The sequence below is a fragment of the Anser brachyrhynchus genome, assembly GCF_964034855.1.
Source record: "Anser brachyrhynchus genome assembly, chromosome: 25".
NCBI lineage: Eukaryota > Metazoa > Chordata > Aves > Anseriformes > Anatidae > Anser > Anser brachyrhynchus.
This window is the reverse complement of record NC_137718.1, coordinates 275,733-291,018: the sequence shown is the minus strand read 5'-3', so window position 1 is coordinate 291,018 and position 15,286 is coordinate 275,733. Positions and strand designations below refer to the sequence as shown.

General features: G+C 62.5%; 1 protein-coding gene across 20 annotated transcripts in view; it reads left to right on the top strand.

The window, feature by feature from the left end:
• The window catches only part of PHLDB1 (pleckstrin homology like domain family B member 1), a 30,757-nt gene extending 15,827 nt beyond the window's left edge, over positions 1-14,930 (top strand). For 4 of the 20 annotated variants that reach the window (XM_080567814.1, XM_080567832.1, XM_080567824.1 and 1 more), the window contains exons 10-25: positions 2,524-2,652; positions 4,110-4,265; positions 4,385-4,495; positions 4,869-4,958; positions 5,513-5,635; positions 6,765-6,902; positions 7,535-7,693; positions 8,648-8,764; positions 8,868-8,970; positions 9,285-9,329; positions 10,499-10,790; positions 11,434-11,524; positions 11,632-11,778; positions 11,940-12,159; positions 12,348-12,433; positions 14,693-14,930. In XM_080567814.1, coding sequence (XP_080423940.1) covers positions 2,524-2,652; positions 4,110-4,265; positions 4,385-4,495; positions 4,869-4,958; positions 5,513-5,635; positions 6,765-6,902; positions 7,535-7,693; positions 8,648-8,764; positions 8,868-8,970; positions 9,285-9,329; positions 10,499-10,790; positions 11,434-11,524; positions 11,632-11,778; positions 11,940-12,159; positions 12,348-12,433; positions 14,693-14,833 — 2,148 coding nt within the window. In that variant the 3' untranslated portion in view covers positions 14,834-14,930. The other 16 variants (XM_080567822.1, XM_080567819.1, XM_080567818.1 and 13 more) reach the window with 11 other exon arrangements.
• The last annotated feature ends 356 nt before the right edge of the window (positions 14,931-15,286 follow it).

Here is a 15,286-nt window from a genome sequence, read left to right as displayed (position 1 = left end):
TGCTGGAGGAGGGCAGAGATGGCACTGGGGATGCGTTGTGTTGGATCTTGCTGGCAGGCTTGGTGTCACAGAGCCTTCCTAGCACTTACCTTGAGGCTCGGGGCCTTGGCACTGCCCTTGCTGCTGGTTGAGGTTTGCAGGGAGCCCGTCAGCTCTGCTGCCTGTTGGGATTCTTTGCGGGGCCATGTGCAGTGGTGGTGACTGCTGTAGCGTCCATCTTGCTGGAGGTGGCTGTGCCCCCCTCTTCCGAACATTCTCTAGCTTTGGCCAGGAAATCTCTGTGGGATGCTTCACCCAGCTCAGTGGCTGACAGGAGGTCTGGGGTGCAGTGTGGGCTACTGGCCCAAGCTCCTTCCCTTCCTGGGCTTGGAGTTGTTTGCTGCAACTGCTGTGGTCCCTGCGGGAGGACAGGCTGCAGCTCGCCTCCCCGGGATGCTTTCAGCTTGGCCCCGTGGGGCAGCCGCAGGGTCTCCAGCCCTTGTGGAGCTGGGAGCATGGGAGCTGCGGGGTGCCCAGCTCACTGCTGCCTGAAGCTGATGTCCCCTCCCCTGTCTGCTGGTGCCATCCCTCACCATGAAGCAATGCTGGCGTCCCTGCCCTCCTGGGGCAGCCCTGGGTTGTGGCTGCAGGAGCCCAACCTGTGTTGCTCATTGCCCGTGGGCAGCTGGAGCCATATAGGGCTGACTGCCACCAGCATGTCACGACAGGACCCCTGTGGCGTTACGTTTTTTGTGTTTTGTTTTTGATTTTCCAGCCCTTTGCAGATGTCTTCTCTAGTGAAAGGCAGTGTTGTGCAGAGCTAGGAGAGGAGCAAAAAGAAACCTCACTCCCTGAGTCTGCTGACTCAACCACCTGCTTTCCTATTTACTCTGCACTAACCCGCTCTAACCGTGCCTGCTCTGAACGCTGCCACTAATCTCTGACACCCCTGCCCACCCTGCAGCCTCCCATGCCCATGGGTGCCCCAGAGCCCTGGGCACTGCGCTCACCTCCCTAGCAGCCCCCTGGGAGCACGGGGCAGTGGCACGTCCCGCCTGCGCTGCGTCCCCTCTGCGTTACCTCCTGTCTGCACCAGGAGGGAGCGGCAGCCCCAGCTCAGTGTTCCTGTGCTGTGGGGAGCAGGGAGCGGCTCCGCTCTGCCCCGAGCGAGCCGGGGGGGATCCTGCACCAGCTCCAGGGATGCATCTGCAGCCGGTGCCAGGTGGGAGAGCCGCAGGTCGAGGGGACTAGCGGTGTGCTGGTGCCACCAGTGCCATTGCCACTGAGCACAGCTGGCTGCAGAGTGCGGGGACAATCCAGTGCCAGGCACAGCAGGGGACCACACAGGCGTGTTTACAGATGACGTAATGTTATTACCTGACTTCTGAGCAGTGACAAGTACTGCAGAAGCTAAGTTAGTGAAAGATGCTTGTGAAACATGATCTTGAGACAAAATATTAATGGACGAAATTCCTTTAAAGGCTTGCAAGGGTTTGCAGGGTTTCTTAGCAGTGTCCCGGTGAGGACAGGGCTCTCCTTGCTTTAACAGTGCACAGAAGCGTGGCGTGCGCAGGGTCCAGTGTGCCATGGGTTTATCCTTGCAGAGAACCTGGAGACAGGGAGCTGGGACTCCTGATTGCTTTTTTGGTTCTCCTGCGCTCAGCAGCTTGGACAAGTGTTACATGTAGTGCTTCATGGTGTTCAGCCCTGTACGGTGCTGCAGGAGCTCTGGGAGGCAGCCCCCAGCCAGGCCCATGCTGCCAGCTGCTGTTGTGCCGGTCCTGCTGCAGCTGCGACCTGGCCGCACTCGGCAGCACCGAGCGGGAGGCGTTTCAGGGCCCAGCGCAGCCGCCAGCGGTTAGGGTTAGGGCATGCCGCCCTGCCAGCTGGGTGTCTTCTGGTGTACAGACAGCAGCCAGAAACAAGCGTTTGTCGCACATCTGCTTTGCCACTGACGTGCTGAAGAACTGCTCGAGCACCTCTGAAAGGAGACCGTGGTCCTCAGCCTCTTGCCGTTCTCCAGGCAGCCACGCTGCTACCAAGAGGCGTGTGCTGGCTGCCTAGCCGGTGTGTTGGACCTGCTCTGGCTAACTGCCGGTGTCCTGGGTTCTGCCTGAGCATCGTGAACAGAAGTCTCTAGTTATCCTGAAGATGGCTGCGCAGCAAAGCAGGGGCCTCTGGCAGTGACTGGAGCTCCTGGAGCCCTGTGATGGGCAGTTTGCAGGATTGGGATGACTTTAGCCATGCTGCAAAGCCAGGTCAATGTTGAGCTTTTCACTGCCCTTAAATCTTTGGCATAGAAACATGAAACTGAGGTCCAGGGCTGGTTGTAACCCCTGTAACGTCACCCAGCCTGGGATTCCTGTGGCTTTTGCTCTTTCAATCTCTTGGTAAATGCCCCCGTGCTCCTCCCCATGTGCCCTTCTGGCTTAGCCACTTTCTAATCCTGCAGCTTCTGCATGGCGCGGATTTGCGAAGTGTTTTCTCTCTTTTTTTTTGTTTTCTTTTTTCTTGTTTTGTTTGTTTTGTTCTCCCCTGATTCAGGAAAGGGCAAAGGTTGATGCTGAAAGGAAGGAGCTAGAGAAACTCCGGGCGCTTTACAATGAGTCGAAGAGCCACCTTGATAACTGCCCTGAGTCTATGCGGGAGCAGTTGCGGGAGCAGATGCGAAGGGTCAGTGTCTCACCCCCACCCCTCCTGGACCATGGCCCACCTCCTTCCGCTCCAGCTTAGGCCAGCTCTTCCCTGGCAGCTGGGGCCGCACTGAGAGCGTCTCACCCGGGCTGGAGGAGGCTGGCGCCGTGCTGGTAAGCTTGCCGCTCGCCTGGCCCCGCGGCGTGATGCTGGCTCGGCAGAGCGCGGGGCTGCCCCGGCCGGCTCCTCTGGACCAGGCAGGGCATGAGCACGGATCCTGCCCCAAGGGTGCCGAGGAGGAGTTGTGTGCCCCACGGCAGAGCCCTGCGCCATGCATGGGGTCCCCTCCTGTGGACTTGCTCGGCTGGTCGCAGCAGGGTCTGCCCTGCACACGGGCGTGGGGCACTGGGGCTGCACCCCTGCCTGCCCCCCAGGAGCTGTGGAGGAGGACATGAGCCCTGTGCCAGGGCCATCCTGACAGGACGTTGAGCATCTCCAGGGTGTGCAGGCGCAGCTGTGTCCGTGTGTCTGGCTGGGCCAGCGCTGGCTGTGGGAGCTGGTGCTGGGTGCGCAGGAGCTGGTCCCTGTCCTCCAGAAGTGCTGTCCCCAGGCTGCTTCCCCAGGACGAACCTCAGGGAGCTCCATGTCCCTGCGTGTGTCTGCTTCCAGCTATTTCCTGTGCGCATTTATTTACACAGTCCCGATGGTTTATGTTAGCGTCAGTCCACAGCATTTTTTTCCCATTATCTGGTGTTTTCCGGTAGCTGCTGACCCTCCCTTGTGGCTAGAGCAGTTCTCACTGCAGCACTCACACACAGCCTGCTCGCGGCCCCTTTCCAGGTTGGTGGCAGATGCTCCTGTGCTGGATGCAGGTCTGTGTTACAGTGGGTGCTGCCCATGGTGTGTGGCAGGCAGGGATGCTCTGTGGCCCAGGACGTGATGGGGTGGCACAGCACCAGTGGTCCTGGTATGCAGGAGCCCCAGCGGCTGCCTCTGTGCCGCACGTGGCCCAGGAGCAGCATCCGTCCCTCTCACGAAGTGTGGGAAATGCGTTCCCACAGTGCGAGCGCTGCCGGGGCAGCGTTTTCAGACCGTGAGCTGAGTGCCTCTGTCCCAGGGTGCTACCACTGCTTCAAGGCTGGGGGGTCCCAAGGGTGCTTGTCTGGCACGGTGTCGGTCCGCGGTGGGCTCTGCCTGCCATCAGCTTGGTGACGGGGGTGCTTGCCACGCTCCCCGCGTACGGCTGGTGCTGGTGGTGGTGGTGCATGCTGTTTTCCGTCTCCACAGCCTGGCAGGGCACAGCTCCAGCCTGAACAGGGTCCCATGGGGGCAGCTGGTCTGGACAAGGTCTGGGCGCCACCCCAGCTCCTCAGGGGTGCGCCTCCCGTCCCAGCTATTGTGAGCTCCTCATCCCACGGGGTCTGTGCCTGGTGCCTCCTCCATTACCTCTGCACTGAGGCAAAGGAGTGAGCAGCTGCCCCGTTGTGTGTCTCAAGGAAGCAGAGGCCCTGGAGACGGAGACCAAGCTGTTTGAGGACCTGGAGTTCCAGCAGCTGGAGAGGGAGAGCCGGCTCGAGGAGGAGCGTGAGACACGGAGCCAGCAGCTGCTGCAGAGCAGGGCTGAGTACCATCGCAGCATTGCCCACAGGAAGGTAGGGACGCAGGGCAGCAGGCCCCATGTGGCTGGGCTGCCCTCCAGCACCCCCATGCCCCCAGCCAAGCCTCCTCCCCTCCCTTCCCCCCAGCGGCTCAACCCCTGCTTGTCCCCCAGGACCGGGTGGCTGCCCTGGATGCTCAGGCTGCCCAGATCCATCTGCAGAGTGCCCAGGAGGCTGAACGCCTGGCCAAGGAGAGGAACAACATCCTGCAGCTCCTGCAGAAGGTAATGCTGGCAGCTTTGGGCCAGCACACGCTCCCTGGTCCTGGGGGTGCCCCAGCCACTTGTCACAGGTCTTTGTGCCTGCGCTGTGGGTGCTGGAGTGTGCAAAGTGTTGGGTGTGCTTTGGGAGGGGATGGAGATACTACTCGTGCAGAGCTGCCCCAGCAGCAGCCTCTGCTAGAGAGAATCTTGGGGCTGGATGTATCCCCGTGCAGGGCAGGACAGGTCTCTGCAGCATCCCAGCTGGGGCTTGTCGCTGTTTAGGCTGAGACAGGATCTTGCCTCCTCCTGCAACAGGTGCTGGCAGTTGGGATGAGCTTGGTGGGGCCTGGCCATAGGGTGGTGATAACCTTCTTGCTGTCACTGTGTGCTTCAGGAGAATGAGAAGCTTGTGTCTCTGGAGAGGCGATACCAGCTCGTCACAGGTGGCAGGAGCTTCCCCAAGATGTCATCAGCACTCAAAGAGGTAACTGGGAGGATATTGGTACTGTCCTGAGAGCTGCTCTCCTGCCGTGCAGAGCTGCTCTCACCAGTGGGGATGAGCCTGGTGCACAGCAAGCTCTTGTCTGCAGCAGTTCCTCTGCTCCCCAGTGCCTTCTGGCTAGAGCTGGGTGCTCCTGGCTGCTCTAAGCCTATTTGTGGGCTGCAGGAACCATCACCAGGTTGGGAGGGAGGTAAATGCAACAGAGCTGGACTGGGGAGCAGCAGCATCTTCTTCCAGGCTGCTGGGATGCTGCAAGAGCCCCAAGACAGTCCGTGTTGTTAGCAGGTGGCACAGCAAGGGCTGCGTGCCCACCAGAGAGGGGACAGTGCAGCTGCAGAGCGCCTCCCAGCCCAGCTCTCACCAGGGGGCTGTGGCTGTGGTGCCTCCCCGTCCGCTGCTAGGAGAGGGGTGGGACGGCGGGGTCCCCTTGTGCCGCGGTGTCACGTCCTTCTGCCTGCCGGGGGGGCAGGGGCTCCTGCTGCTGTGTCCCTGCTGCCTGTGCCTGCCTTGCCTATGTGATCTTTACCCTCCCACAGGAAACCCTCCAAATCTCAGAGCCTTATGAGCTGTTAGAGGGAACTAAGCCCCTGAGCCCCCTGCCAGGAGCAGCTGCCTCCTTAGCTTCTCCTTCTGCCCACTCCTACCCCAAGACACAAGAGGTAATGGCACTAACTGCACGTGCTTGTGTGCTTGCCCCATCTGCTCCGTGCCGGGCAGACCGAGCTGCTGCCTGGGTCTCCTCGCTGGCAGCCAGGCAGACACCAGAGCCCCTACACAGGCTGACAGCGCCTCGGAGCAGCACGCTGTGCCCTGCGTGTCCCTAGTCTGGCCGTCTGGTGGCCGGACTCGTTAACACAGGAGGCTGAGCTGAGCCTGGCACCAGGTGCCTGTCCCTGCTGTGCTCCTCCTGTGACAGGCTAGCACCCGCGCCATGCTGCTGCCATCCGCTCGAATCCTGGCACTGCGCTGTACTGCACAGACGCCCCAAGCGTTCTCTGTGCTTACCACTGGCTGGGGAATTGACAGCATCCTTGCCCATCCTGCTAGCCTGGCTTTTCCCCCCCCAAAAAAAGAACATGCTTTCCGAAATTCATCGCGTTGAAATGTTTGGTTCAGAAAGTGTGAGGAAGTGGCTTTTGAGCTGTCTGACAGAAGATACTTAACTGTGAATTTCTGCCAGTGCCTAAGCCTTGAGGGAAAGTCTGTGGCATGCTACTGCACATGTGAGGCTTCCCAGTGGGTGCCCAGCACTCCTGCTGACAGTGGCACTGGGCTCTGCACACCGAACCCCTGCGCGGCTGCACAGAGGGACTCTGCCTGCCCTCGCCTGCTCCAGATTGCACTGGTGTTGGCTGGCAGTGGCATGGGAATGGCGGCTGCAAGGCTGCGGGGGGGGAAGCTCTCAGGGGTGCTGCTTTCACCCCTAGCCCCATGCCTGGGCTGGTGCCAGAGTGGCTTGAGGCACCTCCTCCAGTGCTGCCTCACCAGAGAGGGCTTGCAACCAGCATGCCTTGGCTTGGGACCTCGGAGATCCTGGGCTCAGGGTGACGGGAGCCTTGGCAGTGCAGGATGGAGCCCTCTATCCCCAGCAGCCAGTGATGCTGCACCTAAGGCAGCAGAGAGGCAGTGTGCTGGGACACCTGGCCCCGCTTGCTGGCAGGGAAGGGCTTGGCTGGTGGTGGCGGGGTATGCGCGTGCATGGGGAGGTTTACTCCTGCATTGCAGTCAGTGCCATGAGCTAGCACATGGGTCTAACTCTCCTCCTTCTCCTCCACTGTGGATTTCTAGGAGTACATGAGGCTGTCTGACGTTTTCAGGTTCTACAGCAATGCATATGGCTCCAGCCTGGACACTAAAGCTTCTGCTGCTGCCCCTGCTGCTGCTCAACGCTCTTTCTTGCTTGCTGTACCCTCTGCAGCCAACGAGGTACCCGCTCCAGAGCATGCTCGGGTTGCCTTCCAGGGGCTGCCCGCTCTGCGTCCTGGGCAGCACTGCGGGAAGCAAAGCTGCAGTGGGCTGGCTGCACGGCCGCCTCCTGTGTCCGGTGCTCAGCGCTTGCCTCTTTCCTAGGCTGGGTAATTTCTCTTGCTGCAGCTGAGCAGGAGGAGTGATGGGAGTGACCCTGTCTCCTAGCTGGGGAATGTGTCTTGTATGCTCCGGGTAGGGTTCACCCCCCGGGTGCTGGAGCGAGGCTCGGGAGCAGAGCAGGGAGCAAGTGGGTCAGCGTGGCAGCGCTCTGCCGCTGCTCCCATGTCAGGAGGATGCAGAGCAGGTTGGGACAGAGCTTCGTCCCCTGCGCAGTGCCTGGCCTGGGCTGGGCTGGAGGCAAGACGAGGGGCTGGAGAGGGGACATCCGATGTCCCTGCTCTGTGCTCTGCAACACTGGGGAGACTGGCAGCATTGTCATCACCACCAGCTGGCCTTCCCCCTGGGGATGTTAAGCCCTCTTTTGCAGGCTTGTCTCCATTGCCGACTGCTTGTTCCGCTGTGCCTGTCTCTGTCTGGCCACACTTGCCCACAGTCCCTTCTCCCAGCTCACTTTGCTTCTCTCTGCCCAGTACGTGACCGTTGAGCAGCTCTCGGGGATCCTGTGCAGCGTCTGTGCCCCTGCCGCTTCCCCGCTGGGCCGTGCCCCTCCAGCTCCTTCATCCCCAGGCTGCGGTCCTCCTCCTCCTCCTTCTGTGCTGGCTCTCTCTTCTCCCTCCATCTCCGCAGAGGTTTGTGTCCTGTTTCCCTCCCTCTGCCCCTGAGCACTCTCTTGGTGGTGAGGGGTGCCAGCAGGCTGAGAAGGACATGCAGGGAGGGTTGAGGTGCCTGGCGTGCTGCCGTGCAGCCCAAAAAGCTTCAGGAAGTTGTCCGTGGCTGCTCAGCTCCTTGCTTGCTGCTCTGCTGCCTGTGTGGCACCTGCCTGAGCCCTGCCCAGCCCGTGGTGCTGGCCAGCAGAGGGGCAGGGGTGTTCTGGAGCTGCCGGGGCTCAGCTGGGAACCACGGGTCCCTGGGGTCTGCACTTCCCCTCCTGCGGCCCTGCTCCCCGGGGCTGGGCACCACCCAGGCACGGGGCAGGGATGCTCTGACCTCTCACTCTCTCTGTGTTTGTCCCTCTTACTGTGTTTCTCTGTCCGTCCGTCCCTCCCTCCCGTCTCGTGCAATATCTCTTCAGATGGAGAAGCAGCTTCCAGGGGGCCCAGCGTGGCTCCCGCCTCTTGATTTAGAGAAGTGGTACCAGGAGGTCATGGCTGGCTTTGAGACCTCCTCCTCCCCTATCTCTCCTTGTTCTTCCCCTCCTCCACTTCCAGCTAAAGCTCACTCTTCTCAAAAGTCTCTCCAGGTAATGCCCTGCTCCCCCCGTAGTCCCTTGAGGCAGCGGCTCAGGCCGTGGGGACTGCATGGTGCAAAGCTGCTGTGCCTGGGGGAGGCCCGAGCGTGGAGGGGACTCGGGGTTGGGTGCTGGAGCCCACAGCAGCACGGGGCCGTGTCCTGTGTCCTCCGGCACCACGCTGTGCTGGCACCGTTGGGGCAAGCAGATCCGTGGTGTGCCGTGTGTGTGGGGCAGGAGCTGGCACCGCTGCTGGAGTGAGGGGAATATGGGGCCAGCCCTGCTCTCAGCCCTTGCCCACTGTGGGAATTTGCAGCCTCCCTTTCCCAGCTCACCTCTGCGTCTCTGTGCCCAGGTCTATCGTGCCAAAATGGAGGGCGACAGCGGTGTGCTCCCCCCTCGGATGAAGAGCAGCACCCCGTCATCCTCGCAGCTCAATATCGCCATGCTGGGGCGCAGCCCCTCACCCAAGGTATGGCTGCAGGGGGAGCCGTGCCCTGTGGGGGGCTGCTGCCTAGTGCCAGCCCTGTCCCGGGGACGCGGGGCCGTGCTCACCGTGTGCTGTCCTGCCCCAGGGCCCCCCGCACGCCCAGAGCCACGCAGGCAGCTTGCCACGCAACCTGGCGGCCACGCTGCAGGACATCGAGACCAAGCGCCAGCTGGCCCTGCAGCAGAAGGGTAAGCTCCACGCCGCCCCAGCTCCTCGGGGTGCGCCTCCCGTCCCAGCCACCCAGGGCAGCCCGGGCTCTGGCTGTGCTCCAGCCTCTTTGCACATCTTGGCCAGTGCCTGGCAGAGGAAGGAACGCGGCTCTGTCCCTTTCCTGCCTGGCCAAGGGCAGCGGGACTGCCCCGGGCTGTGGGAGCCCTGTGGACAGCACGGCTGGGGGCAGCAGCAAGGCTCCAGCGGGACACGGGCGCCTCTCTTACGGTTTCTTGCTTTTCCCCTCTCTCTCCCCCTCCCTCAACCCCTCCACTTGACGGCGCACCTCCAGCCGACCCACTCTCAGCAGAGCCCTTGCAGCCAGGCGATGTACCAGGTAGAAACGGACTGCCTCGAGTGGCCCCAAGGCAGCAGCATGGCTGTTCGCTGGTGCCTTTTGCGTGGATGGGGAGGGGGCACGACCAGCCAGGACCCCGGGGTGCCTGTCAGCGTCTGGTTACTGACAAACCCCCAGCCCCCGTGGGTGCTCCACATGAGAGGAGCTGGGAGAAGCTCGCTGCTCCATGCACCTGCATCCGCCTGGAGCGTGTGGGAGCCTGGGCCCTGCCTCCCTGTCCCCCTGAGCGTTGTGCTGTGGTGGGGCTCAGCAGCACCTGGTGCTGTGCTGAGATGTTTGTGTCTGTGAGTGAAGGGGCAAGAGCGGGCGTACCTCAGGGGCTGCCACCTTGACCAACATCCCTGTCCGTGGCATTCTTTAGGCCAGAGCTCCCTGAGGTGAGGCTTTGGGGTGCTGTAGCTGGCGTGGGGGCTTGGCAAGCATGGTCCCAGGCTGCTCCCCATCCAGTGCTTTGCCCAGCCTGCTCCCGCCAGCCTGACGCATGTGCCCCTTGGCTGCCACCGTTGCGTGTGTCTGAGTGTGGGCAAGGATGTGGCCCTGTGGGCTGCTCTGTGCCAGGTGATGGTCTGGAGGAGCAGCTGGCTGTGTCTACCCCTCTGGGAGGACTGTGCCAGCATGTCAGCCCCACGTCTGGAGAGGGGGCAGCCAGGCTGGGAGCTGCTGGGTACCAGGCAGCTGGGTCAGCCCTTGCCTAGCCCTCGCCTGCAGAGCTGGGGCTGGCACCAGGGTGCCACTTCCCACTGGGTTCTGAGCCCAGCTCCTCCCCAGAGGATGCTGCTGCCCAGGGTACTTGCTGTGCCCACCCTGGAGTCACGGCTCCAGCTCTTGCCTCCATTTACCCCTATTCCCCCTGCAACTCCTGTGGCGCTCCCAGGAATGCGAGCAGAGCGCTGACCTGCTCCCCAGCAGGTGCTCACCAGGTGCAGGTCTGCGTGTGTCCATCGCGTGCAGTGTTCAGCAAGGCACGGTGCTGCAGCAGAGCTGGACAGAGCCCTGCTCTCAGGGACAGCCCCAAACTGGGCTTCAGCAAGGCTCTGAGCATGGTGCTCCATCGTAGTGGCTTCTGTGCCCCTGTGGGCCCAGGCAGCAGAGCCTGCTGGCCCACTCCTGCCCGCTGACCTGCCTCTCTCCTTCTTCCCGGGGTGCAGGTCAGCAGGTGATCGAGGAGCAGAAGCGGCGCCTGGCAGAGCTGAAGCAGAAAGCGGCAGCTGAGGCTCAGTCACAGTGGGAAGCCCTGCACGGGCAACCTCCCTTCCCCACCTCCTACCCCCCGCTCATGCATCACTCCATCCTCCATCACCACCATGCCCACAGCGTGGGGCCCCGGGCTGAGGAGCTGGACCACGCGTATGACACCCTCAGCCTGGAGAGCTCGGACAGCATGGAGACCAGCATCTCCACAGGCAACAACTCGGCCTGCTCACCCGATAACATGTCCAGGTAATCCTGGGGCTGGCTCCTGGCCCCAGGCTGAGCAGCCAGAGGGGTGCAGGCTGTGTGTCCAGCTCAGCCTGGAGCCCTTGCCATAGGCACTTCAGCTGCCTGGCGAGCCAGGATGCCCTTCCCAGCCTGCTGCTGCCCCGAGGTGCAGGCCCCATCCTCACAGAGATGCTGGGGCTCGGAAGGGTTTGCTGGCGGTTGGTGTTGAGGCTGTGCTGGGAGGGGCTCGAGTGCTGCATGGGAGCCTCCTGCCATGAGCTGTTTGCTGCGACACCTCCATGGCACCATCCTTCATCCCATGCTCACCCACAGCCTCCACCAGCATCAGCTCTCCGGGGCTGGTCCTTGGGGTGTCTGGTGGAATGTGCCAGGCCCTGTCCTCGCCCCGTCCAAGCATAGGGGCTTTGCCACTGCATCCAGCAGCTCCAGCAGCAGCTGGTCATGCTGAGCCAGCCCGTGGTGCAGGCAGGGCAGCAGGACCCGTGCTGCATAGCGGGCCATGGCTTGAGCACTCCTGTCCTGGGTGCTGCCGTGCCCGCTGGGGTGGCTGGCAGTGCTGCCGGCACGTGTCGGCCAAGTGGCACTTGGTCCTGTGCAGGGACGGGCTGCCTGTGCCTGGGTGACGGCTGCGCTTGTCTTGCAGCGCAAGCGGGATGGACACAGGAAAGATTGAGGAGATGGAGAAGATGCTGAAGGAGGCGCACGCCGAGAAGTCGCGGCTCATGGAGTCCCGGGTGAGCAAATGCATCCTTGGGAGCAGGCTGGGGGCTGAGAGCACGGACTGGGTCCCTGAGCTGCCAGGTCCCTGAGCCGCTGGGACTGAGCACCTCTGTGCCTGCAGGAACGGGAGATGGAGCTGCGGCGGCAGGCGCTGGAGGATGAGCGCCGGCGCCGGGAGCAGCTGGAGCGCCGGCTGCAGGACGAGACCACGCGCCGGCAGAAGCTAGTGGAGAAGGAGGTCAAGCTGCGGGAGAAGCACTTCTCACAGGTGTGGGGCTTGGGGCCGCAGCTCCCAGCTGTTCCTGGGGTGCTAGAGCCCCTCTCCCCAGGCAGGAAGATGCCAATTTGGGCTTGGTGGTGCTGGTGGGTGTGCAGCTCTTGCTGTGGTGCTCATGCAGCAGGGTTTGCAAAGCAGTGTTTCTTTCCCAGGCTCGGCCCCTGACACGGTACCTCCCCATCCGCAAGGAGGATTTTGACCTGCGGCTGCACATTGAGTCCTCAGGACACAGCGTGGACACCTGCTACCATGTCATCCTGACGGAGAAGATGTGCAAGGGCTACCTGGTTAAGATGGGGGGCAAGATAAAGTCTTGGAAGAAACGCTGGTTTGTCTTCGACCGCATGAAGCGCACAGTCTCCTACTACGTGGGTGAGTGCCTGCGTTGCCTCGAGGGAACCTCTCCGGCCAGTCCTGCGCCAGCCTGTGCTCAGCCCTTGGCCCCAGCATGGTGGCTGGATGGCTCCAGGCTCCCCTGCCCCATACGTGTTGCCCCCCTCCCCCTCCTCGTGCCCTCATCTGCAGCACCACAGCTGACACCAGTTCCCTCCCTCGGGCAGATAAACACGAGACAAAGCTGAAGGGTGTCATCTACTTTCAAGCCATCGAAGAGGTTTACTACGACCACCTCCGCAGCGCTGCTAAGGTGAGACCTGGGCACTGCTGTCGCGTCGTGCCCTCAGCACCCAGGGCATCCTCTGCACTGCGCTGATCTGTGCAGGTTGGAGGCAGCAGCAGGGACAGCTCATGCTGTCCCACAGCAGGGATGCATCCAGTGTGGTTGGTCTGAGGCCGAGGGCCCAAGGGCTGTCCCTGTGCCGGGTTTGGCCTTGCCAGGGCAGGCAGTGTCTGTGACATGGCTGGTGCGTGGGCATGGCTGTGTTTTGCCCAGGCCAACTGGCAGGTTATGATAGGTAGTGTGTTCGCCAGGCAGGGGGCCTAGGCTCTCCCCATCCTGCTCTCCAGCTCTTTATTCCTCTCTCCTTCTCTCCTTCCTAACCAGAAAGGACTTTTCATCCTCAGCCTGGTGAATGTACGTATCCTGCCTGCCCTGGGTGCTGCGTGTCAGCACTAACACGCTACTCACCAGCAACCCTTGGCACTGACACCGCACCCCAGCACCAGTCCCTGGCTCTGAGCACCCCCTGCTCCTCCCCAGCACAGCAAGGGACAAGTGGGGCCTCCCCTGGGCAGCCTCTGGCCCCAGGCTATGCCCTGTGCCGTGCCAGGGCACCCTTTGTTGTGAGCCACCCCTCGGCAATGAAAGGGCTGCATGCTGTGCTCTGTGCAGGGTCTCAGAGGTGTCCCAGCCCCTTCAGCCTACCCCAGCTGCAAGGGGGATGCTTGCACAGTTGGTTCTCAGTGTCAGCCTCTGCTGCCTGGTGCTGTGCTGGAGCCGTGGCCCTACAGGTGAGCTGGGGCTTGCTTTGTTGTGCTCTCACCTGCCTGCACTGTGTCCTCTGCAGTGAGGATGCCCGGGTTACCAGCATCATAGAATCACAGAATCATTAGGGTTGGAAAAGCCCTCCAAGATCACCTGGTCCAACCACCCCCCTGCCACCACTGTCACCACTAAACCATGTCCCTCAGCACCACGTCCAACCTTTCCTTGAACACCCCCAGGGACAGTGACACCACCACATCCCTGGGCAACCCGTCCCCGTGCCTGACTGCTCTTTCTGAGAAGAAATGTCTCCTGATTTTCAACCTAAACCTCCCCTGGTACAACTTGAGGCCATTCCCTCTAGTCCTATCACTGGTTATCTGGGAGAAGAGGCTGAGCCCCAGCTCCTCACACCTTCCTTTTAGGTAGTTGGAGAGAGCAGTAAGGCCTCCCCTGAGCCTCCTCCAGACTTAACACCCCAGCTGCTCCTACCAGGACTTGTGTCCCAGGCCCTTCACCAGCTTCGTAGCCCTGCTCTGGACACACTCCAGGCCCTCGATGTCCTTCTTGTAGTGAGGGGCCCAAAGCTGAACACAGCACTCAAGCTGCAGTCTCACCAGAGCAGAGCACAGGGGGACAATCACCTCCCCGGCCCTGCTGGCTGCACTATTCCTTCTTGGTCACCCGGGGCACACTGCCAGCTCATGTTCAGGCGAGCATTGACCAGCACCCCCAGACCCTTTTCCTCTGCACGGCTTTCCAGCCACTCTGCCCCAAGCCTCCAGCACTGCATGGGGTTGTCGTGGCCGAAGTGCAGGACCTGGCACTGAGCTATGTTGAATGTCCTCCCATTGGCCTCTGCCCTTTGACCCAGGCTGTCCAGGTCCCTCTGCAGGGCCTTCCTACCCTCTGCAGATTGACACTTCCACACAGCTTGGTGCCATCTGTAAGCTTACTGAGGCTGCCCTCAATTCCCTCATCCAAGTCATCAATAAAGATATTAAAGAGGATGGGCCCCAACACCGACTGCTTGGGAACGCCCCTGGTGAAAGGACCCGCTGTGCAGCAAGCCTAGTCCCAGACCTGCGGGCAGCTGGGGCTGCCCCCCACCTTCTCGGGCAGCACAGAGCCCCCCTCACTGAGCCACTGCCTGCCCCGCAGCTGTGGTGGGCAGCAGCTCCCTGCTGATGGTGGGCATCTGCTCTCTTCCAGCATGTAGCTGAGCTCTCAACCGCTTCTCCAGGGCTTTGTCCCCTTTGCCTGCCTCTCGCTCCCCAGGCTCCCTGCTGTGACGCCGGTCTTTCCCCCCCGCGCCCACTCCGGCACAGCCGGTGCCTCGTGCCCCTAATGCAGCTGCTGCCAGTGCCTCGCACCCGCCTCAGGGGCTGGCCACACACCCCAAACAGGGGCAGCAGGAGCACGCCGCCTTCCTGATGCCTCCTGTCCCGCGGGGCCGGGGCGTGGGTGCCACGTGGTGCGGCCTCGTTGCCAGCCCCCAACTGACTGCGCTCTCCTCCGCAGAGCCCCAACCCGGCGCTGACGTTCTGCGTGAAGACCCACGACCGCCTGTACTACGTGGTGGCCCCGTCGGCCGAGGCCATGCGCATCTGGATGGACGTCATCGTGACGGGGGCCGAGGGCTACACGCAGTTCATGAGCTGAGGGATGGGGGGTGCTGGGGGCTGCGGGCCCGCGAGGCGCTGGGGCTGTGTTTGTTTGTTTTGTTGTTTGTTTTTTAACGTTGACTTTTTAAAAACAATTTACTGGAAACGTGTCACACGCGGGGCGGGGCGGGGCGGGCTCCCCTGCGAGGCGTCTCCCGGCCGCCAGGGGGCGCTCGCGGGCCGGGCGGGCCGCACGTGGCTCTGCTGTCGTGAGGGCGCGTGCGCAAAGCGCCTCCGCGCACGCGGCCGCCCCTCTCTTCTCCCGGCGCCCCGCCCCGGCGCGCCCGGCCAATGGTGGCGGAGCTCCCGTCGGGCCCGCTTCCGGCTCTCCCCGACGTGGCCCAATGGGGGCGCGCGGGCCGCCTGATTGGCGTGCGGCGCCCGGCGCTGCCGCCCGCGCCAATGAGCTTGCGCCGCGTCCGGGCCGGGCGTTGCGCGAGGCGCGGGGCCG